Source organism: Rhinolophus ferrumequinum, chromosome 22, assembly GCF_004115265.2.
Source record: "Rhinolophus ferrumequinum isolate MPI-CBG mRhiFer1 chromosome 22, mRhiFer1_v1.p, whole genome shotgun sequence".
In the NCBI taxonomy this organism is placed as follows: domain Eukaryota; kingdom Metazoa; phylum Chordata; class Mammalia; order Chiroptera; family Rhinolophidae; genus Rhinolophus; species Rhinolophus ferrumequinum.
Genome location: NC_046305.1, coordinates 26,854,269 through 26,880,288, shown reverse-complemented (window position 1 = coordinate 26,880,288; position 26,020 = coordinate 26,854,269). Strand labels below are relative to the sequence as shown.

The window sequence follows — 26,020 nt, the reverse complement described above, 5'->3', positions numbered from 1 at the left end:
TGGTCACTTTATTTGTATCCACTCTACTAGCCCTTTAGGGATTAGGACAGGTGTCCAGTATTCAAATCAAGCCGTTAGAACCAGACCAAGGCAAAATCAGGACTTAGAGGAAGCTTGCCTTCCCATCTCCTCTTTCTCCATTGTCTTCTCTTCTTTGAACCATTAATGCTTCCATCTCTCCCCAGACATCCTGCAGGAGTCCAGCTGAGGACTGCCATTATCTTGTGTTCACTTTCTCTCTCTAAGCTCCACCCCACAGAATTTATAGGGCTTCTTAATTCTTATTCTTTACAGAAAGATTTCAAATTGAGCAGATCTGGTAAAATCCTTCACACTGAGTGTCAACTGATAACCACTGAGTACCTGCCAAGAAAAGTGAAACAAAGGCATTGAGTTTGGATGAAAAGAATTTTTGCAGCCTTTCTGATGCGTCCCCCCTCTTCTCCCACAATCATAGACCTTATACTCTAAAACACAAACACAGGGCATCATGTAGTAATTGAGAAAGGCTGAGAATTATTTTTCTTCTCTTACAGTCCTACCCTCAATCTCAGAGACCAAATCCAGGGGAAGCTCCCAGGGCCTGAAGCATCTGATACTTCCATTCTACAGGACCTTGGGACAAGCCTTGTTCGTGGGTCACCTGGGCCAAAAAGATGACCATGGTGTTGGCAGTACACTATCATGGCCTGATTCATGAGGGCGGTGGCACTCTTCTGAGAACTCGGGGATTGCTGCCTGGAATGGAGGCTGACATGTGCAGCCTGAGGCGGGGCTTTGGTGGTGATGGTGCATGTGCTGTAAACCCAGCTCTGCTCTTACAGAAGGCCTGGCCCCAGAACCCCTATAAATTGCCACGAACCAGCCACAGCCACAGTCAGACACGGACACAGAATGCAGGAGACACACCACTTAGACAAACCATTTTATTTCCTGTATTGGGTTTATACAAACTTGCAAGGTACAAATGCAGAGCTCTCGGGGGGCTCTTCAGTACCTCTATCTAAAAAGAATGCTGCTGAGAGGGGGATTCAAACTCTCGCCTGTCAGTCAGGATGCCCCCTCCCCGGGGAGAAGACTCATTCGCTAGAAAGATGCGAAGAGGCTGCTCTAGCTGTTTGGTCCCCTGACAGAGATGCCCTCTGTTTATCTTACCTTAACTCTTCTTCTAAGGTCACTTTTATACTAAATAAACACACTGAGCTCATACATTTCCTTGTATGGTTTATTGTCTAATACTAGCAAATCAGATTGGCCCCGTATGTGCATCAATAGATATATGTGTGTGTATATATATATATATATGTGTGTGTGTGTTTCATATTTTCCTTAGTTTTAAGAGCATCCAGGTGGGGGGTGGCGGGTTCTAAAACGGGAAAGGAATTGGTTTCCTCTTGCTATAGTCAGTCCTGCCCCAAGAACATGCCTCTTACCAAGGCAGGAGAGCAAATGTGCACAGCTTGCAACCTCAGAAAATCTTTAAAGTGATAGTAGCAATATTTGATTGCAGCCTCTTGGTTATTGATCAGGGAGGTAATATGCTAATTGGGAAGGTAACCAGGGCTGTCCCCAGATTAGTAACCAGGACTGTCCCCAGATAGGTGACTCAGCCCCGGGCCTCCACCTGGGCCCCATTCATTCATAGCAAGATGCTCTAGGCTGGGAACAGGGGCCATTGAGTGTCAAGTTGGGAGGTCAGGCTTCCAATGCTGGCTAGCAGCTCTGTGCTAGATTCCAAAACCCCGGACTCCAGATCTGGACAAAAGACTTCCATCCTGCCCAAATTTATGCAGAGCGAGAGCCCTCACCCACCTTAACAGTTGATAAGCAGTTTAGAAAGCTGAGCTGGCTTAGTTTGGTGTCCCAGTGAGAGCCAGTCAGAGGAAAGTCCTGGGGCTTTCACGGGCAAAACTGAGATGCTACATTGTCCATGGGACCCTCCTCAGCCCAGAAGCTGACTCTGCAGTATGGATGCCAGACTGAGTACAGGGCCCTTAACAACAGCCCCAGAGGGAAACAGATGCCATAGATGTGACCCAGACCAGAGAAGGTCCGAATGAAAAGCAGAGTGAGAAGTCCAAGGCACCTAATACATCTGTGCAGAAGAACCAGGGCTCCCAAATAATTCCTGTTGGCATTTGCACCATATCCTGGGTCCATCAAGGAATATACTGACATTCTTGGTGCTGTCTGACACAGGCTGCCATTAAACTGCCTGCCCTTTCCAGCAGGGTGGAGAGAGGTGGTCCAGGAGCATTTCGGGGGGTGGGGGGGGAAAGGTGCCTGCATGGGTATACTTTTGTGCACATGTGTTTACAGAGGATTCATATCCAATAATCCTAGAGGGTCATCAAGAGTTGACAGTGCAATCAAGTCCTTAGACCACGATTTCCAAGAGAATGTCCTGCTCTGGCAAAATGCTCTCTGGGTGGGGACGAGCCCTTTGCAGACTGGGGAATGGGAGGAAGGTGCTGCTGGGGAAGAGGGAAGGGTGGAGTGTTGGACCTAGAGGCAGCCACCCCAGTCTCATATCGTTCGCCAATTCCATTCAGACATTGCACATTTTGAAAATAGATTTGCTTTTATAACAAAAGCGTAAAATAGATCTGTCTCAAAATAAGTTTTTCTCTCCCCTTCTTTGGATCAAAAGGCATGGGATATAGCTGTAACATGTAAGAATGGTGTGGAAAGTAAAGGAGAGAAAATGGGCCTGGGCAGGAGTTCCAGGAAAGGATCGGACATCCAAACAAATATATATATATTACATATATATATCTATAATATGTATAATCTTCACAAAACATATATTAAGGCATGTAAAGCAACATAAAGGGCCAGCTTTATGAAATAAGACATGAGAGAGAAGTGACAGAGGTGCATACATTAATCCTTGGTATTTTACATGTATTTTTAAAAATATCACTTAAAAGGAGAGACAGACAACAGAAGGGGAAGGCATGGAAGGCCCCGAAAAATCTGTGTCTTGTGGATGGAGAAAGGTGTGGGGAAAGACAAAGAGGGTTACCTGGAAGCCAGCTCCTCCTGCCAGTCTGTGGGGGAGAAAGGACAGCTTGACCTATGCTAAAGATGGGAAATGTAGCTAAGGGTCATGTTCAGAAAACCTGCTAGAAGTGAAGACAAGCAGAATCCCCCTAGTACGTAATGCCCCAGGAGCTGGAGAATATCCTAAGCACCTAGAACAGTGCCTGGTACATAAAGGTGCTCGAAAAATATTTGTTGAATGAACCGCCATCTTTACTTGCATATGAACCAGTAACGGCCCCAACCATGAGCGAGTGGAGAAGAATTGGTGGAAGGTAAAGTAGTTGTTCTTGGGGCTGCTAGAGTCTTGGGGCAGCAACTCTGGCAAACAGAAGGCGTAGGGGCCAACTTTTCAGCTGTACTCTCTCCCCTCCCTCCTTTCTGGCTACATTCATTTCAAGGTGGGTGGAGCAGAGCAAGAATGAGTGGGCTTCTGTCTGTCCCTGACTGGCTGTCCTGGGTGGGTGGATGAAGAGAGGGAAGCTCCAAGGGAATCCTTTACATAGTCTCGACTGGTCCTCATCTGGGATGCCTGGGATGTGGGGTGGGGTTTACGATCTGGCCTCCCAGGTTAAGACTGCATCCCCACTGCCTGGGTACACTCTCAGCTGGCTCACAGCACATTCTAGGGGGGAAGTGAGACAACAACATGTCACGAAAGTGGTTAGGAAAGGCCCCAAGGCTGACCACACTGTGTCGTTCTCTCTGCCCCAAGCCCACTAGGGGAGGCAGACACCAGGCCCAGATCTACTAAGTACCGTCTATCTCCTAGACTGTCCTACGCAGCCCCCTCACTCCCTACCCATATGCCCCTGCCAAACAACTTAGCTGAAGGCCACCGTGTACTCGCCAGGGGGTCCTCCTGGGGCCACTGCACTGGCAGGCCCCTTGACCCTGGGGATGAAGAGGGAGGGGCAGAACTGACAGTCTGGCACTCTACTTGGCACCAAGCTAAGGCTCCACCTTGGGAAACTTATCCCACCCCCTTTTCCATTCTGTTCTCTTATTTACAAATGTGTCCTTCTGCTTCTTTCCCTTCCTCTCCCTTCCCCTTCTCAACCTCCCCTCAGACACTGCACAGACCTGCTACTATCCATCCACAGCCAGCACTGTCCCCTCTGGGAGCCAAGGAGCCTCTCCCTATCTTGTGTCATCTTGTCTTTGGCTGAAGCAGGGTGGTCAGTCTCCACTGGACCCCAAAGGAGCACCGATAAGCAGAGATGTGTCAAAGCCCTGGGGCAGTAGGGTGTGACTGATGGAGGAAGGGGATGATGGCAGGTGCTGTTCTTGGTGTCAAGAAGGGCTGGAAGAGGCAGAGTCCATCTTCTCTTCACCTGTAGTCCTAACCTACGGTAGCCCAGGGCATTTTCCCTACCACAGTGTCTTCTCCATCAGGAAATGTTCCAGTAGGGCTGTCACAACCCCAGCCAGAGTCAGGCCTAGGCTCCCCATGACCTGGGCATCAAACAGGGTGCTCCCCACCCCATCATCTCGGGCTCTGGCCTAGGACCACCGTCTGTATAGTGAGGGCTTCAGGGCCAGGTGTGGTGGGTGTGTGGACACTGAGGTATCCATGTTCCTCTCAGCAGCAATCCCTGGTCCCCAGCCGAGCTCCTTGCCGCTTGCCCATGGGAGCACAGGGGCTGGGGCCAATGTGGGGCCAGGACCCCAGGCAGGCAGAGGAGGGCTTCAGAAGGTGGCTCTGTGGAGCTTCACAGCATCAGCCTCGGCCAGGGCTTGCACTAAAGAAAAGAGAAATCGAGTGAGAAAAGTGCTACACAGAGGAGCAGACCCTAAACAACCTTTCTCTTCTTGTAAAAACCTTGTGGAAACCTGCCCCATTCCTTCTCCCTGAGAGAGGGGAACAAACGAATAGAAGTCAGTGTGCTTCTCCACTTGCCTGATACTGAGCGGCTGTATGCTAGGGGTAAGGAAGGTACCCAGCCTTTGGCTATAGATTCCGCTATTATTTTCATTTACGATAACATCTAGGAGTGATCTGGGAGAAACAGCTTCTAGGGGCTCCTGAAGCAGGACTGCTGTGTATCTCAACAGATGGAAGACTTGACCAATAGGAAACACAGAGATGGGGTGTCTGGGAAATTCCCTCCTGACAGCAGGCAAGGGAGGCCTCAGCACTGTTCCCTGACTGCTTCTGGAGAAGCAAAGCCCATTGGCGTTGCAGCTTCCAAGAAGCGGCCCTGTCAGCCGGCCTTAGTCCAGCAGTGCACAGGGATGCTGGGGCTCAAGCGTCGAGATGGCGGAGAAAGAGCGGCGTGGGGCACTGGGGATGAGGGGAGAAGCAATGCCAGAATGAGAGTGTACAGATGGCTGCCTGTGGGTGAGGGCAGGGGTCCCACTCCCTGGGGTGGATGAAATACAGTAGAAAAGTGCTTACGTCAGAACTCAGACCCGCATGGTATGGCTGCTGTCGATGCCCCGTGGGGATTCAGACGATAGGGGGTTGGCTGGTGGAGTCGGGGAAGCAGGGGAGGTGGGAGGGCTTGGGGTGGCACATTGCACTGGAAACAGAAATGAACAGGGAAGTGAATCGGGGTGGATGGGGTGGGGGGTGTGAGCAGGCAAGGCCCTGCTCCGGTGGGCAGGGAGCAGGGCAGGAGGCAAGCAGAGAGGAGAACGGAGACTGGGGCCTTACTCAAGCTGAGGCAGAGCCTACCTGGTTCCAGGTGCTGTGGAGGAGAGCATGGGGCCCCAGAGGAGGCCTGGCTGAATCCAGGCTCTGCTGAGATCCAGTGTGACTGTGAGCAAGGCCCGGCCTCTCTGAGCCAAAGGCTCCCCTCCTATCCAGACCATGGGGAGGAAGGTTCACACACCTCTCCACTACTGTGTGGACAAGATGGGGGATGGTACCTTATCCACGGTGATAGCACTATAATAATGATTAATAGTGCAGTAAAACCACACTAATCCAAGTAATTAAGGCCCCCATTTATGACTACATTGAAATGAAGTGATCACTACGTCAATCCAGGCTTCTGACAGGTTGAAAGTGAGTTCTGTTAACCTAGGCTCCAGGGCGCAGAAACACTACTACTCAAGACCTCTAGCATCAGTCCAGGAAAGGCAAACTTTCATCCACCCCCGAAAAAATCATTACGAACCTTTAAGTGGTGACTTTGAATTAATGAGATTTTGCTCTATTATCATTATTAGTCCACGTTGAGAACAATGAGACAGGCATTGTACTGTTAGGGTTCAGCTCTATGCAGTCTCTGGGCCCTGGGCCGCCTTCAGCGCAGCTGTGAGACAGGAGGAGGGCAGAGAGGATGTCCTCACTCAGGCTCAGAGAAGAGCCAGGCCTCAGCCAGGCTCGCACTGTGTTTCCTCCAATAGCGGGACCCTGGCATTGAACTTCCTGCTCCACTGCTCCCACCCTGCCGGGACCTCATCACCTTTCCTGTCCTCTGTGCAAGAGAAAGGGCCAGTGCAGTGCCCATTGCATATGTACACACACCCACATATGTATGGAAGGCATAGCACTTTCTCGGGAGCAGGAAGTCATGTCTGCCCACACACACTACGGACTTTGTGCATGGGATCTGGCAACACTGTATCTTTACACTCACGGCACACAACTCATACACCTGTGTGTTTGTGCACTTCTTCCACATGGCCCAGCACACCTGTAACTTCACATACAAATATATTCACAAATGCTTTCGAAACACATATTCCTGTGCATGTCTATATCATGATGGTTAGTTATCCGGCAACCTCAGCTCCTAAAACAGTCAAAACCCCAAAAGCTAAGCAAGGACCATGTCAAGGAAACCAAATAGATGTCACAATGTACACGCAGTGAAGCTCTTACAATTTACTCACAGAAGAGCTCCTTGGAGTCCAGTGACTCTTACCTATACACACTTCTACTAGGTGTAGACTAACTGGGTTTCTAGCCCACGGGCGATTAGAAACAGAAAAATTTGAAGAGAGAAAGGAACGGAGACATCTATAAGAAGGCACAAACGAAGAGAGAAAATCTTTTGTAAAAATTAGACATAATAACTTTAAGAGTGTGACCACTGGGGAGCATTTAACACAGCTACAAACAGACCTGGGCCAATTATAGCCCCTAAGGGCATCCCTTTAACAGAAGTCAGCAAGATAAGGGTGTTTATAATGACTTTAAAGGAGCAAGAGCAAGAAAGATTAATTATGTTAACTATAATTTTTTTAAGAAGGCAGAGAAATTCTAAATATATATTAGGAATACACCCACTGAAATAATTAGAATTCACATATGCTGCAGGTATGTACTGGACAGATGTGATATTATAATTGTGTGTTCACAAGAACTACTACATCTGCAGGCACAAATAATGGGTCACATGTACTCACATTTATGAGATTGTGCTCTCCCCAAATCGCACAAATAGATGTTCACAAATACTGCAATATATACACTGTTGTGCAATATATGCACAACATATACACCGATTTGTTATCATCCCCATACTGCAAAGAAAGATGACTGCACACGAACACGTGCATTATAAACACCACCTCCACCTTTGTATTATACTGCCATATATACATAAACCTACACTCCAACAGCTTACCAAATACCACCTGTACTTATAAAGAATGGGTCTGCACACAGCACCCACAGAGCACACGTACACACACACACACACACACACACACACACACACTCCTGTGTTTGTACTCAAACGTTCCCTCCTCCACACACCTGAATACACACAAATACAAACAGTACTGATACAGACACTACACATGACCTCATGCCACACAAACCTAACATTGTCACATCTGCACACACCAGGTGTATTGACAAACACTGCAACTCTTGTCACTGACCACACCATCCATGCCACACATCCATACTCAGGCACTAACTCTACATCCCGCGTCTGCTGCACTGTCCTCAAGACTTGTGCCCAGTGTCCCCATACCCATAGGTCCCCAGCACGGACCTATGCCCACACTGCATGTGCCCAGGAACATTCCTTGCTATGCCTGGCAGACCTGCAGCTCTGGCAGTCTGGGCCATGGGGCCAGGGGCAGTGGGAACAGTGAGCTAAGTCTGAGATCCAGCCCTGCCACAGCCATTTTTTAAATAGCTGGGGTTTTGGCAAAAGCCAGGTGACCATTTGCTTTCAGTGCAGACCCTGAAATGTAAGCGTGTGTGTGCAGAGGGTGAATCTGATAGGCCAGGTGGGTTTTGTTTCTGTGGAACCTTTGGCTGGGAAACTGTAGTAGCGAGAGCCAGGGGCGGGGGCAGGGGCAGAGGGAAGTATTAAAAACAGTGTGGTGAGCTCTAACCCTTGAAACAGGAAGTAGTCTTTTGCCCAGAGCATGTGGAATTTGATCTTTGGAAGGTCCAAGTTCATTTTACAACTAAACGACAGCGAGGTTTGACAGAGGCCTCCTTGCAGCCAAACTGGTTTTGCTGCCTTTTGACTCTGGCAGGACAGGGCTCTCTGAAGACCATGCTTTCTCTTGCCCTCAACTCCAGCCCACTGACAGCCTAGCCTCTCTCTGAAATACCTCCTGGGCTTTCCCTGGCCACCCATCTAATGTCCATTATACCCTAATTGCCAGTAGGTTCTTCCTTAAGGCTTACTTAAATCCCCTTCTTTGTGGCCTAAAACCCCCTGGTTTCTGAAATATCCATATTTAAAACAGCTAAAAACAAAACCCAAAACACAACTGGTTCCTATTTCTACTTCAGCTGTTGATATTTCAACTAGTACTACCACCACCACCACCACTACTACAGGTATTGGTTGGTGTCATTGGGCACTTACTGAGTGCCTGGCACTGTGCCAGGTGCTTCCTTATTCCGTTCCTCACATCACCAGGCAGGTATTTTGATTTGAATTTTCAAAATCCTTATCTGCTTGTTGCCTGACTCTCGCCCAAGCTGCTGGGACTGTGGCCGGTACATCTGTCTCTACCTCCTTGACCAAAGTCATCACAAATCTGGCATCCATCCCTCTTGACTTGTCTTCAAAGCCTTCATTCTCCCTCTCCCTTGTAACCACCTTGTCTTGAGAAGGAGGAACTATTCCGTTTCCCAGGCTTCATGACTTAACCACTGTCTCCTCTACCTTTCATGTTCCTGTTCATACAGAATTTCTTCAATTCTTCCCATCTTCATTCATTTCATCCTTGCCAATTACACTCTCATCTACTCCGAGCCATGTCTCAGGCCAAGCAGAAGTTAATCCTGTTGACTTTAACCTCACAGTGTCCACTTCACACCAGGATGCAGTCAGTTGCTCAGATTCATCTTTTCTTAGCAGAAAAGTAGGCTGGGGTCAGTAGCCAAAGTGGTGATTGTATTAGTCCTAGCTCCTTGGTTACCTGCACCATTTTCTCTCATGCTTTCTATCTGTATGCAGCAAGAATGGAAAGTGAAAGGACACCCTGGAATACCTGGCCCTCACTCCACAACTAGTAAATACTTTCATCTTTCCCAATCAAGTCAGTTATCACCTTTTCTCTGTGCCTTTCCCAATCTGCCCAGGTAGAATGGCTCCCTGTGATCTCTGCATGGCCTGGGCCATTCCTCCATATAGCGGCAAGGAGAGTCATTATGGCTCTGATCTCCGGCATGCCAGCAATTCTGGTCCCCGTGCACCCCCCTGAGCCTAGCACAGTACATGGTGCTCAATAAATGCCCATCCTGACTTTGAAGAATATCTCCCTGGCCCCGTACCTCTCTGTCCCTGGCTCTCTCTCAGTGCCCTGCCTCCTCCCTTACACATGGTCAGCCAGTCTCCCTGGTGGAGGGAGGCCCAGCACCTCTCACCAGACAGCATGCGGCCCCTGCGGGAGGCCTCGGTTGCCAGGGCACAGGAGATTTCAATCCGCTTCTCCTGCTCCTGCAGCTGGCTCTCTGAGTCCTGAGGCACGTCCACAAGGTCCCCCTCGCCGACGGGTACCACGTTCTGCATACTGAAGAGGTACAGACAGACATAGTGGGGGGACAGGATGGTCCAATTGGCTTGGGGTGCATTGTGCACTGAGGTTGGCGGGGGAGGGGGCAAGGGCCTGTGCATGTGTAGACTCTGGTCCCCAGCAAGGTTGTCCCAAGGGGTGAGTGGGACCTGGCAAAACACATGTTGGGACCCCTACCCACAATATTTTTAAATGAATTAGAAAGTTCAAGTAAACATTTAGAACAGCTTTAAAGGAGAAAATAAGCCACCAGAGGGCAACCCGTCAGTTTGTTTTGATGAGAGCATGTGCCTGAGCGTGGCAGGTCTTTTGGGCACCCAACGGCAGCTTCATTGCCCTGGCCACAGGGCTGGGCCCAGTCCACTGCCCTGAGCCACTGTCTTCATTTGCTCCCTGCTGGGGAGGCTCAGGGCCCCTAACAACATGGGTTGGGGTGCTGGAATCAGTGGTACTAGTGCTTCAGGTGTCCTAGGTGCCAGGTGGTCAGAAGTGGAGGTTCACCCAGGCCTGTTACCTGGACTTGGCAATGAGCGTCTTGATCCTCTCTACCTTCTTCTGCTTTTCCTTCAACTCCTCAGGGCTCAAGGGAGTGTCAGGCTCCAGGTCAATGTACCGCTCGGGGATGAGGACTTTGTCTGGGGTGGAGAGCTGTGGAGGGACCCAGGTCACTGCCTCCATCCCTCCCAGAGCTTCTACTCCTCCTTCGCCCCCTGGACTCTGCTCACCTCCTTATTGATGTCCACGTCATAGTGCTGAGGCTCCAGCTCCATCTTTCGAAGCCGGGCAATTTCTTCCCGTGGTGTCTCATAGGCCTGCCCACCAGGCTCTTCTGCTCGCAGGGCCGCCTCCAGGTTGGAGATGTCCACTTCATGGATGCTGCGGTGACGGCGCACCTAGGGGACGGCACCTCCACTGCTACTGGTGCTTTCAGGCAGCCCTAACTGTGCCGTGTCCTCGCTGTCCCTGCCTAGCACGCCCAATCTGGCCACCAGCCCATTGCTTCTGTGCTGCTTATCCAAAGCCTGCCCACCTGCAAGTGTCTGGAGGTAAAATCTCATTATCTCTTGTCAACACTTGTCACTTCCCATCCTACTGTGTCCTGTGTTCACCTCCTGTGCCATATATTTTGGACAGTTGAATCAGTGTTCTTACAATGACTGCTTACTGTTTCATATTATGGAAGTTCCAATCCACCAACTAGAATGTAAACTGAGGGCAGGACTTATAAAGTCATAACTTTCCTGTATTTCTGAAATTTAGTGGAAAGAAAACTTAGGCAGATGCCTTGGGTTCCTCCAGCTCTGCACTTAATAGCTGTGTGGCCCAGGACTCTCTTAATTTCTTGTGACTTTGTTTCCCTCTCTTTAAAATAGGAATAATAATTACTAACCCAGCATTGTTGAAAGGACTAAATGAGATAACATGAAAGGGAGTCATGAAATGCAGAGCTATTACGAGTATTTTCAGTATACCCAGCCCAACGCTAGGTGCATAGAAAATGCTCTAGAAATGTGTATAAGCGATGGCTGTTTCTGCATGGCAGATTTTGTTACTATCCTCTATCAACTGAATTTTTTTATAGTTTACTCCAACCAAAACCGTCAAGGCATCCCTTTCGTGAGGTATTTTTCTTTTTCTTTTTTTTTTCTTTTTTTTTTTTTTTTAAGATTTTATTGGGGAAGGGGAACAGGACTTTATTGGGGGAACAGTGTGTACTTCCAGGCCTGTTTTTCTTTAAACACAAGAAAGAAAACACACGCTGCAGGATCTCTTCTGCTCGGTGGGGAGAAGTCTCCCCCAGATCACCTAGGTGCCCAGCTTGTGTCCTCCCCACCCCCTCCCTCTCTAATGCCCAGCCCACCCTCCACCTCTCCGGCCCAGGCTGGCCACAGCATAGGAGTGGGCTGTGTTGGCAGATGCCAGGCCATGCCTATGGGTGTCTGGGTGGACGTTACCACTTTGTAGGAAGGCCGGGGGCCGGGGTCAGGGGCCGGGCTGGCTGGGAGCTGCAGACTCCTCCGCTTCTCCTTCATGGAACCGCTCTGGTGCCTCCGCATGCGGTCAATCTGCTCCTCCACGCTCATCTTGACCTTGCCCTCGCCCGGGAACATGGCACTCTTGGGGCGCTCCTGCTGCAGTGGGAGGCGGGCTCTGACAGGTGCCACATCTCCCACCCAGCTTTTCCATCTGTCCTAATCCCTTAAATTTCCCTTCTCTGGGAAGCCTGCCTGTAGTGGGTTGAATAAGGGTCCCCAAAAGATCTGTCGAAGTCCTGACTCCCAGTGCCTGTGAATGTGATCTTATTTGGAAATAGGGATAGAATTAAGGATATAATATAATACCCTTTATATTGCAGATCTAATTAAGGATCTCAAGATGAGATCATCCTGAATTAGGGTGGGCCCTAAAACCAATAGTGGGTGTCCTTATGGAGATAAGAAGATACATAGAGTAGAGGTGATCTGAAGGTGGAGACAGAGGTTGGAGTGATGTGTCTATAAGCCAAAGAAGACCAAGGATTATTAGCCATAACCCGAAATTAGGAAAGAGACATGGAGTGGATTTTCCCTCACAGCCTCCAGAAGGAACCAACCCTGCCAACACCTTGATTTTAGACTTCCGGCGTCCACAACTGTGAGAGAATAAACTTCTATTGTTTTAAGCCCCCCAGTTTGTGGTATTTTGTTAATTTCCTAGCAACCGCAGGACACTAGTACACTGCCTTCAGCCAGCACCCTGGACTCTGAACACTGGCTTTTGCTGCATTTGTATGTCATCATTGGCACATCCTAATAATTGTGTTAAATGGTTTTATCTTTGTTATGCACCTCTTCCTTGTCCCTTGCCACGTCTTCCTAAAGAACTCCCCCAGTGGGGCTGCTGCCCTCCTCCTGCTTGCTCTGCTTTCCTCCTCCAGCCCGGGTTTCTTGAACAGTAGTGACAGATGGGTGGACACACAGAGGCCCCTGGGCTGCCGACCTGGCTCAGGCCTGCCTGAGCTCTTGAAGCCTGCAGGGTATACTCACCCGGGAGGAGAGTCCATTGGTGAGCCCACTGGCATTCCTCCTCACGACCCGTGATGGGGTTGCCTCTTCATCGGTGGGTGATTTTGTCCGTGGGGGCACAATGCCCACTGCAGGGAGACAGAGCAGCCAGTGGGTCTCATGGAGAGAGGAAGGCAGAGAGACAGGGAGCCTGCTTCTCAGAGAGGCTCAGTCTTGTCCACCTTGGAGATGAAAGGTCTGGGAGGTAAGTGCTCTCTTTGGGTGTGAGTGAGCGCCTTCCTGGACTCCTCTCTGGCCCTTAGCCTGAGATCTAGGGGAGGATGGGACAGGAAGTACCTTTATTGAGAGCTGCCTGCTTCTCTGCCTCCACTTCTTGCCTGGTGGGCACAAGTTTGGTGTCTCTAGAGGTATCCAGGGCTGATGTCTGGTGGGGCTCTCTCTTGCTTTGCTCACAGCTTGCTGTAGGCTGGGAAGAAAGGATGAGAAGATGTCTGATGCTGGAGTGAGTGCCAGGAATTTGGCTCTTAGTGATGTTTCTTTGTTTAGCAATTATTGAAGTGCAAACCCTTAAAAACATGGGACAGGGACACTCTATATGTGCCAGCTGGGAAGTGCGCAGGGAGGCATTAGGCTGCCAAATGCAAGGTCATCTTGGGAAGCAATGAGGGCGCAAGCCTCGGGAAAGCCCCTTAACCTGACCTGTCCCCTTGGCAAGCACCAAGAAGGATGGACTTGCTGTGAGCCAGAGAGGAGGGGGCTACAGACCAAGGATCTCTGAGGATTCTGTTGGGATAGCACCCAAGACTGGAGCAAAAGAACCAGGTGAGCTTTGGTACCAAGATTCTGTGGGCAGAAAAGGGGCACTTAGCTTGTGGCTCACAGAATCAGGAGACTAGAAGGGACCTCAGCCATCATCTGTGCCATTGCCTCCCATTGTGCAGTTGAAGAATCTAAGTCTCAGTGAGGGGCATAGAGAAAGAAGCCTAGGCCAGAGGTCAGAAGCCTCCACTCCAGCCCAGCTAGAGAGCGCAGATAAGTCCTATCAACTTCCTTCATCGGTAAAACAGAGGTGCTGTTACCTGCTCTGCCCACCTTACTGGGCAGACCCTCAGGGTTATGCACATACCAGTAGCTGAGATGAGAATATGGGTTTCCCAAATTTAGGCACAGGACTCTAGTCTATTCACCATGCAATCTCTTCTAAACCTAATTGCACATCTTACCTGGATCTTGGCTAGGGATCCAAGCAAGAGAAGGGGCCAGAACAGGGGATAAAAGGGCCTGTATCCTTACACTCCAGGGTCTGGTAAGACTCAGGAGGATACAGGCAAGGCAGAGACAGGGATAGGTTATGGGACGATTGGGGTCTGGGGTGGACAAGAGTAAGAAAGACTGGAACAGCACCAGTGTGTGTATGTGTATGTGTATTTGGGGGGTCCCTTGATGCCCATCGTCTGATCAGGCTGGTAGTGAGTGGGTCATGCCATCACCCACGGCCCGGGGCCACCCAGGAGTGACTCATTTCCCCACTGTGCACAGAAAGCAAATAGAGAAAAGAGGGCCTGTGTGAGTGTTTCAACCACCCCTTTCCTGATTCCAGAGTCCGACTGGGCAGAGGGCCCAGCAGAAATTGAGGTACAGGACAAGTAATACTGGAATGGGGAAATGACTCAGGGTCTCGCCTTGCCCCCTCACTTGGCCTTTTGTTCCGCTCCCTCCACCCCTGCCCTCCAGGACCCAAAAGTGCTGGGTACCTGACCCCTGGCTGTCTCGCCACTGCGGTGCCAGGAAGGGGAGTTGGGGTAAGGCCAGAAGCCGCTCTCACTAGGGAGTGGAGGCACGGTGGGAGGAGACTCCAGGGGGACGTAGGCTTTGGGGAGGGGAGGCCGCGGTGGGCCAGGCTCCTGAGGCAGAGAGAAGCCAGAGCATTAGAAGGCACAAGAGCAGCCACTGTGAGAGCAGGAGAAAAGAGCGTTAGCAGGAGACAGACGACATCACTGAGACCGGTGGGCCCTGGGTCATCAAACTCCCACCCGTGGTCCGGACAGAGCTCCGACTGCACAGCTAACTCTCTGCCCAGCCTTCCAGGCTCAGCCCCACCTGTGTACCCCTCCCCATTGCTCCCCAGTTTTTCTCCAAAGCTCTCTCCTCATTGCCTCACCATCACACTGGACACACTCCCACCCCTGTACCTGTGCTCCTGCCATCTCTCCTGCCTGCGATGCCTGTTCTTCTAGCTGTCCATTGCAGTGCTTCATGGCCCAGTACAAGTTCTACCCCCTCTCTGGAACATTGGAGTGTTTACAGTCTGAACCCTGTGGCTCAGCTCAGTATCGAGACACCCAGTGCCATATTCCTGCGGCTGGTTGTTAACTGTGAATTGGTCTTGGTCCCCATTGGACACTGGGCTCCCTGAGCGAAAGCCTTGGGAGTGCATGGGTGTCTTTCTGAGAAAGCTACCATCCCTCACCCACAGTAGAGCCTCACTAAACACTGGCTGATTGACTAGGAAACTGCTCCCCATACCAGCCCTCAACCCTCTTACCCATGGAACAATCCTGGATTTAAATTCCTATAAAGTATTTGGTATCTTTGCTAACCATCCTGGTGCTACGGAAGAGACTCCCCTGAGAGGAAGCTAGAGATGGCAGATGGAGAGGAGAGCAGGGAAAGGAGAAATCTGGAGGGAAGGTCACCAAACTGGATGTAAGAATGACTACCTTAGACAGAGTACCAAAGCACTAGGACTGGAGGCTCTGGGGAAGGATGGGCACAGAATTTGTGTAGTTTCAGGCAAATGAGGACCTGATCCTCCCACTCTCACCTACCTTCTACTCCATTTTCTCAGCTTACCTCATTGGACCCAGGCTTGGTGGGGGACCCCTGAGAGCCAGATACCAGTGAAAAGGGGCTCAGGGGGCTCGTGAGGCTGGCAGAGCTGAGAGGGCTGGCAGGGCTGTTGGAGCTGTAGGTGGCCGAGGGGCCAAGTCCTCCTTGGGGAAAACAAGAGGAGAGACATGAGGGATGGGGTAGGGGTATGACCTGGAGTATCGATGGGCTCCATAGGTGGAAGAGGCCAGGGAGGACCCGGGAATGTGAGAGGGAGGATTTAGTGTCTCAGAGCCACTCAGGCCTGACAAAGGTCCCTATAATGGGGCTGGGTCACATGCTGGAGAGGTGTGCTGCACAGGGGAAGATGATGGAAGGAAAGGACGTGATTGCTCCCAAGATGTCAAAGAAAGCCAGCTCGACCTCCCAAGGCTGAACGAAGTTACTAAGGTAGTAGTCTCAGACAACCAAGGGGCCCATGGCTTCTGCTCTTTGACCTTTTCTGGGGAAGAATCTAGGATATCAGGGTCGAAAGCATCTCTGAATGGTATACCTGGTCTAACCTGGGGGGCGGGGGTGGTGTGTAAGGGAGCCCTACCTACCCGCCCAGGGTCCAGGGAAGATTCTGGAGCCCCGAAAAGGCCCTGACAGGCTCTGAACACAATGTGAGGGCCTGAGAAGTGTGGGATGGAGGCCAGAGACACTGGAGCATTTCTAGCGAGGTCAGATGCCCAAGAGGCAGGTGGAGGAGGTGCCCACCTCTGTGCTTGGCTGTGTCTGTGCCCCGCGAAGGGTTACTTTTCCGGAGCCCCTCCATCACGTCCTGAACCCTCCAGATCTCCTTCTGTATTTGCCGGGTGAGCACTTCGTTCTGCAATAGTCACAGAGCCAGTCAAAGAAGTGGCTGCTAAGGAGCCGCCCAGCCCTTTCCCTGCATCCCTCGGACCAGCAGTGGGCAGGAACCTGCATACACACGCATGTGGACACACACACACATCCCTCCAGCACACACACACCACACCTCACACACACACACACCTCTCCAGCACATTGATCTTTTTCACAGACAGCCTCTGTATCTTCAGCATCTATAACATGGAGGTCGGATTTGCCAGAGAAGAGGGCTTTTGGTAAACTTGAGGCTTCAGAACCAAGAGAGAGTGAGGGCCCGCCCCTCAGAGCCCCCCACGGGAGACCAGGGTGGTCTTGGAGCAAAGGCCCCTTTAAGTGGACATTTCATGGTAGTCTGTTTTCCAGGGGTGAGAGCTTCCAGTTTCCTGTTTTTCTGCCCTTCCAAACAGCCCTTTTGTAATACCAGAGCCAACACGTATCCAAAGAGCCATAAATTATATTCAATATCAATGTTCACTCTTTGAAAAATAACAGCCAGCACTTATTTAGCACCCCCGCCACCTGGAGCCGTGCTAAGCGCTTTGTGTGTACTAACCCATTAGGCTGCACAGCACTATGAGGCGAGGGCAGCAGCCGTCCCCACTTCACAGATGAAGGGACTGATGCCCAACCATCTGTCAGTAAGTTGTGTGACCCCCATCTGAATCCGGGTCTATTTGTTCCAAGAGCTGGTGCTCTCTTGACCGTGACACTACCCTACCTCCTAAAACTTTTTCTGGAATGGCCATCAGAGCTGTTGTATTACCCTTGATGTCCTGAATGTCATCAAAATGTCTTCCTTTCAATATTTCCTTTATCTTCAGGTAAAGAAGTCATTGCGGGCCAGATCAGGTGAGTAGGGAGGGTGTTCCAATACAGTGATTTGCTTACGGGCTAAAAACTCCCTCACAGACAGGGCCGTGTGAGCTGGGGCATTGTCGTGATGCAAGAGCCATGAATTGTTGGCGAAAAGTTCAGGTCGTTTTCGTCTTTTTCATGTAGCCTTCTCAGCACTTCCAAACAGTAAACTTGGTTAACTGTTTCTCCAGTTGATACAAATTCATAATGAATAATCCTTTTGATATCAAAAAACGTTAGCAACATCATTTTGACTCTTGATTTGGACTGACGGAATTTTTTTGGTCGTGGAGAATTGGCTGACTTCCATTGTGCACTTCAGTGCTTTGTTTCAGGATCGTATTGGTACACCCATGTTTCATCACCAATAATAACAAAGCCCAAAACATCGTCTTGCCTCTCCAAAACTTCAACTCTTCTTTGCTTTTGCTCATTGGTGAGCTCCTTCGGGACCATTTTTGCACACACCTTTCTCATGCTAAGATTTTCAGTTAAGATTTTCCTAACTGTTCCTCTATTGATGTTTACTTGGTCTGCTACACTTCTCATAGTCAGCCAACGATTTTGACGCTCAATTCAACGAATTTTTGCAACGTTTTCCTCAGTTCTGCTCTTACTGGCCACCCTGACCTGTCTTCATCAGTGACGCATTCTCTCCCCTCAGAAAAACGTTGAATCCATTTGTACACTGCCGTTTTCTTCATGGCATTATCCCCATAAACTTGGACTAACATGCCCTTGATTTCACGTCCACTCTTTTCACATTTAATAAGAAATTTAATGTTTGTTCGCTGCTCTGATTCAAGCTCAGACATTCTCACAACGGCACACAGAAACACGCAACAATAATGAACACCGCTCAGCAAGACACCACCACACGTCGACATGAACCCAGCTGTGAGACACTGATACATCAAGGTTATAAAACCTCACCGAGCTGTTTGTACAGAGCTGCCAATGTAAGCACACGGTGGCAAGTTTGTGAACTTAATTGTCAGACCTCGTATATTTATATTTATAGGTCTGTTACAACCTTTTAGTCATAAAACACCCGATGTCTAACCTAATGCTTCCCATGCTTCCACTTGACTCCATCCCCTGTGATTTGATGCAAGTGAAGAATCCCACATTATCTTCATCCTGAAATTTAGAGTCGGCTTTGAGTGGCCCTGAACCTTGTCTTGTCTTAGAATCAACTTCTTATGTTAAGTCTCTGAAATCTCTAAAGCAAGAAAGGAGCCACTTTGGTCTCTTTTGGACAAAAGGAAAGGGGAAGACCTACAGCATATAGGGGAAGGCCCTGCCAGCTCAGGGCCCTTTTTACCTGGATGTCCAAATTGAGCTGCTCCCAGAGGTCATCATGCAAGGCAGAGACCTCTGACTCGAGGTTCTCATACTCCATGGTGCTGTTCGTCAAGGCCTGCATTGGGGAGGGTTTACTGAGAAAGCTGCCATCGCTTAGCATTCCTCCTTATCCTGCTCTGGGGCCTGGGGCCAGGGTGCTTGAGGTCTGGCAGGTCTGGGAGGAGGGCACAGTGGGCCAGGAGGAGAGTGCACAGGGCCGAGGCATTCTGCTGACAGCCAAACCCTACCTTACCAGCGGTGCCACAGCCCATCCTGCTGCAAACCAAAATAAAGAGAAGATGGCATCCTCTCCAGATATGTGGATAGGCCAGAGGGGGTAAAATCACTCCCTCATCCTCCTGCTCTCCCCAGATTGGGTGGTTGAAACTGGAGGATAAAAGTAAAGAGGCCAGAGGGAAGATGTTTGCTCTCTCAAGGTTAGAGCCTGTCCTCCTTTCTGGGCCATGCTTTCCTGGGGTTTTTGCTACTGTCCCTAGAGCTCTTACCCAGGCAGTCTTTTCTGTAGGGTCTGCCCTGTGCCCACCTTGAAATGACCAGAGCAGCAGCATTGCCACCAGTGTCCTGGGGCTCCAGGGGAGAGGACACAGGTGGGCAGCAAAGATATTAGAGCAGCCAAGGAAAAAAGTAGCCCTGACTTCACGCTGTCCTAAACAAATCCTGGTGTAGATGTAAGTGGTAGAAAATTCGCCAGTGTCCTTGGTGGAGACTTTATGGAACAAGCAGGCTGCCATACTGGCTGCCTATTTGCAAGGCAGTGTTCAAGTTTATGCCCCTCCCAGAGGAGTACTCTGCTCTGGCCCTTCTAGGAGAATCGGGGTTAGGGGAGCAACACCTGGGAGAGGTGCCTCTCATGCAGGGTGCAGACCCAGTGTGCAGGTTACCGTGGTCGCCTGAGATAGCTCCACCCGGATGTTGATGAGCTGGTTCTGCAGTGACTCCTTCTTATGCAACAGCTTCTCTGGGTAGGTGGGCTGGCTTCCAAACATCTCAAGTTCCTGGTGGGTCCCCATCAAGGCACTTTCCAGGCTTTCCTGAAGAAAGGCAGGGGGGGAAAGCTGTGAGCAGCCGTGAGATCTCTCTGGAATTGTTAGCAACACAGGCCTGAGCCCTAGAAGTTCAACTAGGCAGCTCGAGGGAGGTTGTCGTCACACTGCTTAAGATTCCCCAGGAGAGCGTCAGCAGGTCTGATTAAGGGCAGGACAGAAGTTCAAGGAAGGCAAAGCTGTCAGTTTAGTCAGGATGGAAATAGCAGCCCACACTTTCTCCATACCAGCCCCCAGTGTGCCCCCATTCCAGGCCACCCCTTGGCTCTCACCTTCTCAGCTCGGAGTTGCTGCACCAGCCGGTCCTGCTCCCTCACCACCTTGTTCTGCTCACACAATTTGCCCAGCAGCTTCTGGGGTCCCAAGGGAGGGGGGTAGGGCGGGAGAGAGAAGGGGGTGAAGGACACAGTTTGACAGAAAACTGAGACTGGGGATGGCAGGGCCTAGCTTCTGGATACCGCCTCCTTTCTCCTGCTGAGGAACCCTGCCCCTTCACCTTGACCTTGGAGACTCCTGGGAATAGGAAGACGGTCTTTACCTTGGGAGACTCCCCAAGTACTCACTGGGAGGGGAGGTATGTTTATTCTCTGAGGAAGTGAGCCAGCTTGAGAGAAGAGAGGTCTGAGAGCCAGACGATAAATTCCTGGATTCTCACTCTCCTAGGGCTTCCGTTTCACCAGGACTGAGGAGATAGTGTGGCCTGGCCTCCCAGGCCTCCTCAGTGGGTGTGGACTTGAAGGGTAGGTAGGCTGTCTGAACGACAGTCTCAGAAAACCAGTGAACAATGTAAACTGGTTCCTCAGCCCCAAAGGACCTGTACTCCCTTCCTTCCTCTAGGGTCTCAGCATGGCTGACACTAGAGTTCCACGGAAGTCTGCTCCTTGCCTGGATGTAACCACTCCCAGGCCTGCTGGGCAGATCCACTACCCAAGCAAGGCCATTGGTGACGGGGAGGAGGCAGGTCAAGCCAAACTCCTCTCCTGGAAAGGCTTTGCTTTCCTGCGTGCATACCTATTCATACCATTCCCGAAACATTCCTGTGGCTCTTTTCCACTGCACCAGGTCTTGCTCTCTGGACCTTTCAGTTCAAGGCCAGCTCACATGCTACCTGTTTTGTCCCTGACTCACCAGCCCACATGGTCCCACACTCCCACAGGACCTATTATCGGGCCCGTACAGTATATACATGAATCATATGCTAGCACCTATTGCCACCTGGCCATCTGCCATTACCCTGAAGCTCCCTGAGGGCAGGGGCATAGCCATGTTCTTCTTTCCAGTTACCTAGGGACTATGCCAGGCAGGGCACAAAGTGGACTGACTAACTAATCTCCTAACAAATCTGTGTTCCTGCAACAAGCAGATCCCACTGCTGTGCACAATAGGGGCCTAGAGCTCAGTGGGGAAACAGCCAGCATGGGAAGTAAGTGGAAAGAATGAGAAAAGAACGGGGATGAGGAGGGACAAGCAGAATGTTGTCTTTGTGGTGAGCAAGGACATGAATCAAATATATGAAGAGCTGCGAGGAGAGAGATGGACAGAGAAGCCTCGACGGGAAGCTCAAGGACAAGGACACCAGTGGGAGGGGCTGGAGTGGACAGAGGAGCAGAGAGCTGCTCTTACATCTGTATCTTGCTCGTTTAACTTGTAGGTGTGGAGGCTCTCCCGGAACACTTCTGGGTATGGAGGGACCTGCAGGAACATGAGGCCGGTTACTGCAGCAGGGAACGGAAGGGCACGTGGGGCTGAGGAAGCGGACAACCCTTGCTCCATTTTCACCAGACACCACAGTGCATCACCCCGGCAGCTTCCATTCCAGGGCCCTGAGCTGAGGTAAGTCTCTGTTCCCTGGCTGGAAAGCCTCGGATGGCCCAGTCTAAGCTCCGTCCCAATTGTCCTAGGCTGATTCTGCAGACAGAGACGCTGCTCAGCTCATGCTGTGTATCTCCTCTCGCCTACGCTCGACGAGCTACTGCTGGGAGGGATTCCGGGGATGTGTAGCTCCCAGGGGGATTGTTGATAACAAACATGAGAACGACAGTTAACCCTGGGCTGGTTTTGAGGCTAAGACATGGGAGAATGGAATAAGCACTGGAAATATTTGAGAACCATTATCCTAGGGGTTAGATACCAGTCACGGGGCTTGTGCCTAAACCAGAATTGGTATGAATTCAGAAGTATCTCTGGCTTCAGCACACGCTCCCTGCCCTTGGTGACGCATCTGGTAACCACAACACACTCTACACACCTTTGGAATTGGATAGTTCCATATTACACCCCTATGCCCGTAATCCCAATGATGTCTGTGAAGAAGATACGAAATATAAAATAGAAGTCCCAGACATTAAAAAGCAGATTTGTGATCCCTGGCAGGCATGAGATATCGGTGCTGGCTATATTGATACTTTGTGAAATGGGCCTTGGGTTCACCCATGAATGTGAAGAATGGAGGAGACACAGTGGAATTAAAGGAGGGAGACCAGGCTGAGCCTGGGAGATGAGGCCTGGCAGATGAGCGGGGGTTCGGTGGAGCAAGCCCCATCCCAGATGGGTTGACTTGACAATGCACAAGCAGCTAAAATGGTGTTGATAGGGACCATGCTGCCAGGCAGAGGTCTTACTTGCATGAAGAGCTGGGCCCTGGGGGAGGAGCTCTCCACCATGCGGTTCACCATACTGATGAGAGTCTCACTCTCACTCATCTGTAGCAGAGGAAGGAACGGACAATTCAAACTCAGACCCACATAGAAATATTTCCCCAACACCCGCCTGTGCTTGCTTTCCAGGAAACAGGAAAGGGCAGTTCCTCTTGGGGACTCCAGTACCCTCTATTTGGCCTTACCCACTACTTATCCCTTGTGAACTCCATCACAGGACCAGCACTGAAACTGACCTTGAGGAAAGGCCACAGAAGGGAGCTGGGAGGCCACTGTGCCCTTGCTCACAGCTCTGAAGAGGTCCCAGCCCCATGACACTTCCCCAGGGTGCCTGAGTGTCCTGGGTCTCATCCATATTGGCCCAGGTTGTCATCTCCTTGCCCCAGCTCTCATTTCTCACACTGCTTTGGTCAAAGACCACATAGGCAGTTGCAAAGGCCAATCTCCCCAAATTTGAACTAAATGAAACAACTGAGAAAGAACACCTGGGACCTGCTCTTTGGATGGGCCTTCCCAAACATTATAGGCACAGGTCTCTCTCCCCAACCCCTGCCCACCTCTTGGCTCTAGAGTAGAAAGGATTGCTAAACACGGTTTCCAGAGCTGGGCTGGTAGCATCCATGTCGATCTTGGATGACGCTAGGGAGCAAATAAGGAGGCCAAAACAAGCAAGCCATGTTAAAGGGACACCAGATATTGGAACACTGCTCTCCCAACACGTTACCTTATATTTCAAGGATCATTAGAAACATGGAGCGGGAAAGACTATTGGCCAAATGAAAAAGAAAGAGAGAGAAAGAAAGGTGAGGGACGTAGGGAGAGAGGAAGGACAAGTCAAAGCAATCAACCAGAAATGCCATCATTCCCCCACTGATTCCAGTGTGACAGCATCAAAACGTGAACATTTTGGGGAGTGTCCTTGGCTATGTCCCTTTAACTCAGTTCACCTGCAGGAGGAGGCAGCAGAAGACAGAAGGGAGTTGTGCAGGGAAAGCTTTTGAGGGAGGAGAAGTGAGGAAGGGAAGGGACCGGGCCACCTTAGGGCAGATTTTCTGGGGTCATAGTTCAGGGAACCCCCACCTTTTTTGCCCTTATCTTCCCAATCTTTGTCAGACCCACATGTGTTTTCCTTATACCCCATTTAGAGGGCAGCACAAATGCAGCATTGCTTTTGTGGGATGTGGACAGGGTGAGGGGCACCCATCTACCCACATTTGCAGGGTCTGTCCACAGCATTTTAAAAGGCTTTCCTAGGATCTGATTTTTCAAGCTCTTTAGCCCAGTTGGAAATTTTTTCTATGACATAAAATGTCATTTAAAAGGCTTTTAAAAGAGTAGTTGTAACATGAAATTGAGTCTTTGTGAAATCGTTAAAAGTCAACAGGACATCAACTACATTTTCTGTAAGGAGCTGAACTCAAATTGATCCCTATCTTCTGGGAGCCTGTGTGCGTATGTGAGCTAGTGTTTAATGTGTATGAGTGTGCATGTGTGTGTACATTTACTTCTGCTGCCCGTGTGTCATGCCTCTGTGTGCGTGTGCATGTGCGTGTGTGCGTGTGTGTGTGTGTGTGGAAGACAAAGCAGATCTGCCAACACATCAGGCTTTGAGATGGTAAGGCAGGCCCAGGCTCTTCCTGGACACCTGCTGATCTCATGCCTTCCCCAGCAAGTGGATCTAAAGCTATAAAGGAGGGAAGCAGGAATATTCTTACCCTGGCCTGCTTCCATCCATGCTGTGGCTTTGGGGATCTTTTGGCCCATGTGGGTTGTGCGTGGAGGAGGACTCCTGTGTGCCATCTTCTGTCTCCCCAAAATGTTAGAGAGCTTTTGTGAGAAAGTACCTAGCCCAGTGCCTCATACATAGTAAGGGCACTCAGTTTATATTTTAAATTGAGTTTTAGAAGAAAAGAGCAATAAAATAATCATAGCAGCAATTACCACTCGTTAAAACCAACGCCTGACAAGGTGCTCTCATATAAATTCTTACTTGATTCTTCCAGTAACTCTGTGAGGTAGAAAAGGCAAATTCTACAATATCCATCTCATGATTGAGAAAACAAAGGCCCAGAGAGACTAAGTTACGTTTTTGGGGTTAAAAAAAAAAAAATCCTTGTAAATGGCAGAGCTGGAACTAGAGTGCAGTGTCTAACTCTGTGATCTGGAGTCTAATCATATAAATTTGATTTTTAATAGTGTCTAGAATGTCTATGTTTATCTAGGAGGAGGTTCTCTGAAAAGTTATTTCTGAACCCCCAGCCTAAGGGCCCAGCCCCCATGGGAGGGCAGAAGCCTCAGGAAAAGGCACTGCCATCTGAATTGAATAATTGGACGGTCAGACATTGTGGATGGCCAAAGGGAGGAAAGCCTGCCCGGAGCCCAGGGGCACTGAGCCCTGCTCCTCACCACCCCCTAGCGTCGCAGCCCCTGCTCCTGGAGGGCGAGCAGTGCTTCCAAGCCTGCTCTGGGTTGGCATCCTGGCCTGGACACCCACATGGACTGGACACCACATGCTGCTTTTGGAACTAAAATGCAATGTCCTTGAGGGCCAAGAACCATCCCTGCTGATTAAAATGCAGATATCTCTGCTTCCGAGTACTCAAGGTCTTCTACGAGGATGAACTGACCAAGACATCAAGGTCTGATGAAATACTCGTCACGTGGCTTGTGACCTCAACCACCAACCACTGCAGCTATATCCTCTGATTTCATGTTTATGGTTCTTTCTACAACTTTGAGCGCACAAAGTCATCCTGAGGAGGTTTGACCCCAACTTCTTCACATATTAGATGTTTCCTTGGCTATAAACTGGGTTAAAAGCTCAGAATCATATTCCAAGCTCTGCTGCGCACTGGCTGTATGACCTTGGCATGTTTTTTAACCTCTCTGTGCTTTCGTTTCAGCAGCTATAAAATGGGGATAATAACAGTACCCATTAGGTAGGGCTGTTACAAAGATTAAATGAGTTAAGACCTGTAAAATGCTTAGAACAGTATAGAGCACAGAGGAAGCACCCAATCACGGTAGCTGTTGCCATTATTATTATTACTACTACAACTATCATTATGATTTCCACCACCACCCCAGGCTGCCTCCACAAGACAGTGTGTGCATGGTGAAATCCCACAGACCTGAACATAAGAGCATGTGTTCAGAGAAATGCCCAGCATGTTGCCTGTCTAAACCCAGCCCCCTTTAGCCCCACTAGGCAAGGTAGCAAATGGTTGGAGCCCTGGAGCTGGGAGCCCAGGCAGCCAATCATTACCATCCCGTGGGAAAACTCATTGCCTCTTCAGGATACTCATTTATAAAACTGGGTTAAAAATACTCTCTCAGTCCACTGTACTGAATTCTCAGGAAAACATGAGCTATGTATACAAAAGAA

The 26,020-nt window shown here is 50.1% G+C and overlaps 1 protein-coding gene across 16 annotated transcripts in view; it reads right to left on the bottom strand.

Annotated features, from left to right (window-relative positions):
• Window positions 1-1,748: 1,748 nt before the first annotated feature.
• The window catches only part of PLEKHA6 (pleckstrin homology domain containing A6), a 133,636-nt gene continuing 109,364 nt past the window's right edge, over window positions 1,749-26,020 (bottom strand). For 10 of the 16 annotated variants that reach the window (XM_033092243.1, XM_033092244.1, XM_033092249.1 and 7 more), the window contains 17 exons: window positions 22,600-22,680; window positions 21,602-21,670; window positions 20,251-20,331; window positions 19,817-19,966; window positions 18,895-18,990; window positions 16,581-16,692; window positions 15,846-15,985; window positions 14,747-14,896; window positions 13,329-13,458; window positions 13,014-13,120; window positions 11,943-12,119; window positions 10,713-10,880; window positions 10,502-10,635; window positions 9,839-9,984; window positions 5,720-5,886; window positions 5,441-5,564; window positions 1,749-4,784 (listed from right to left, as the gene is read on the bottom strand). In XM_033092243.1, the coding sequence (XP_032948134.1) occupies window positions 5,442-5,564; window positions 5,720-5,886; window positions 9,839-9,984; window positions 10,502-10,635; window positions 10,713-10,880; window positions 11,943-12,119; window positions 13,014-13,120; window positions 13,329-13,458; window positions 14,747-14,896; window positions 15,846-15,985; window positions 16,581-16,692; window positions 18,895-18,990; window positions 19,817-19,966; window positions 20,251-20,331; window positions 21,602-21,670; window positions 22,600-22,680 (2,031 nt within the window). In that variant the 3' untranslated portion in view covers window positions 1,749-4,784; window position 5,441. The remainder of the gene's footprint in view (window positions 4,785-5,440; window positions 5,565-5,719; window positions 5,887-9,838; window positions 9,985-10,501; window positions 10,636-10,712; window positions 10,881-11,942; window positions 12,120-13,013; window positions 13,121-13,328; window positions 13,459-14,746; window positions 14,897-15,845; window positions 15,986-16,580; window positions 16,693-18,894; window positions 18,991-19,816; window positions 19,967-20,250; window positions 20,332-21,601; window positions 21,671-22,599; window positions 22,681-26,020) is intronic. The other 6 variants (XM_033092246.1, XM_033092245.1, XM_033092255.1 and 3 more) reach the window with 3 other exon arrangements.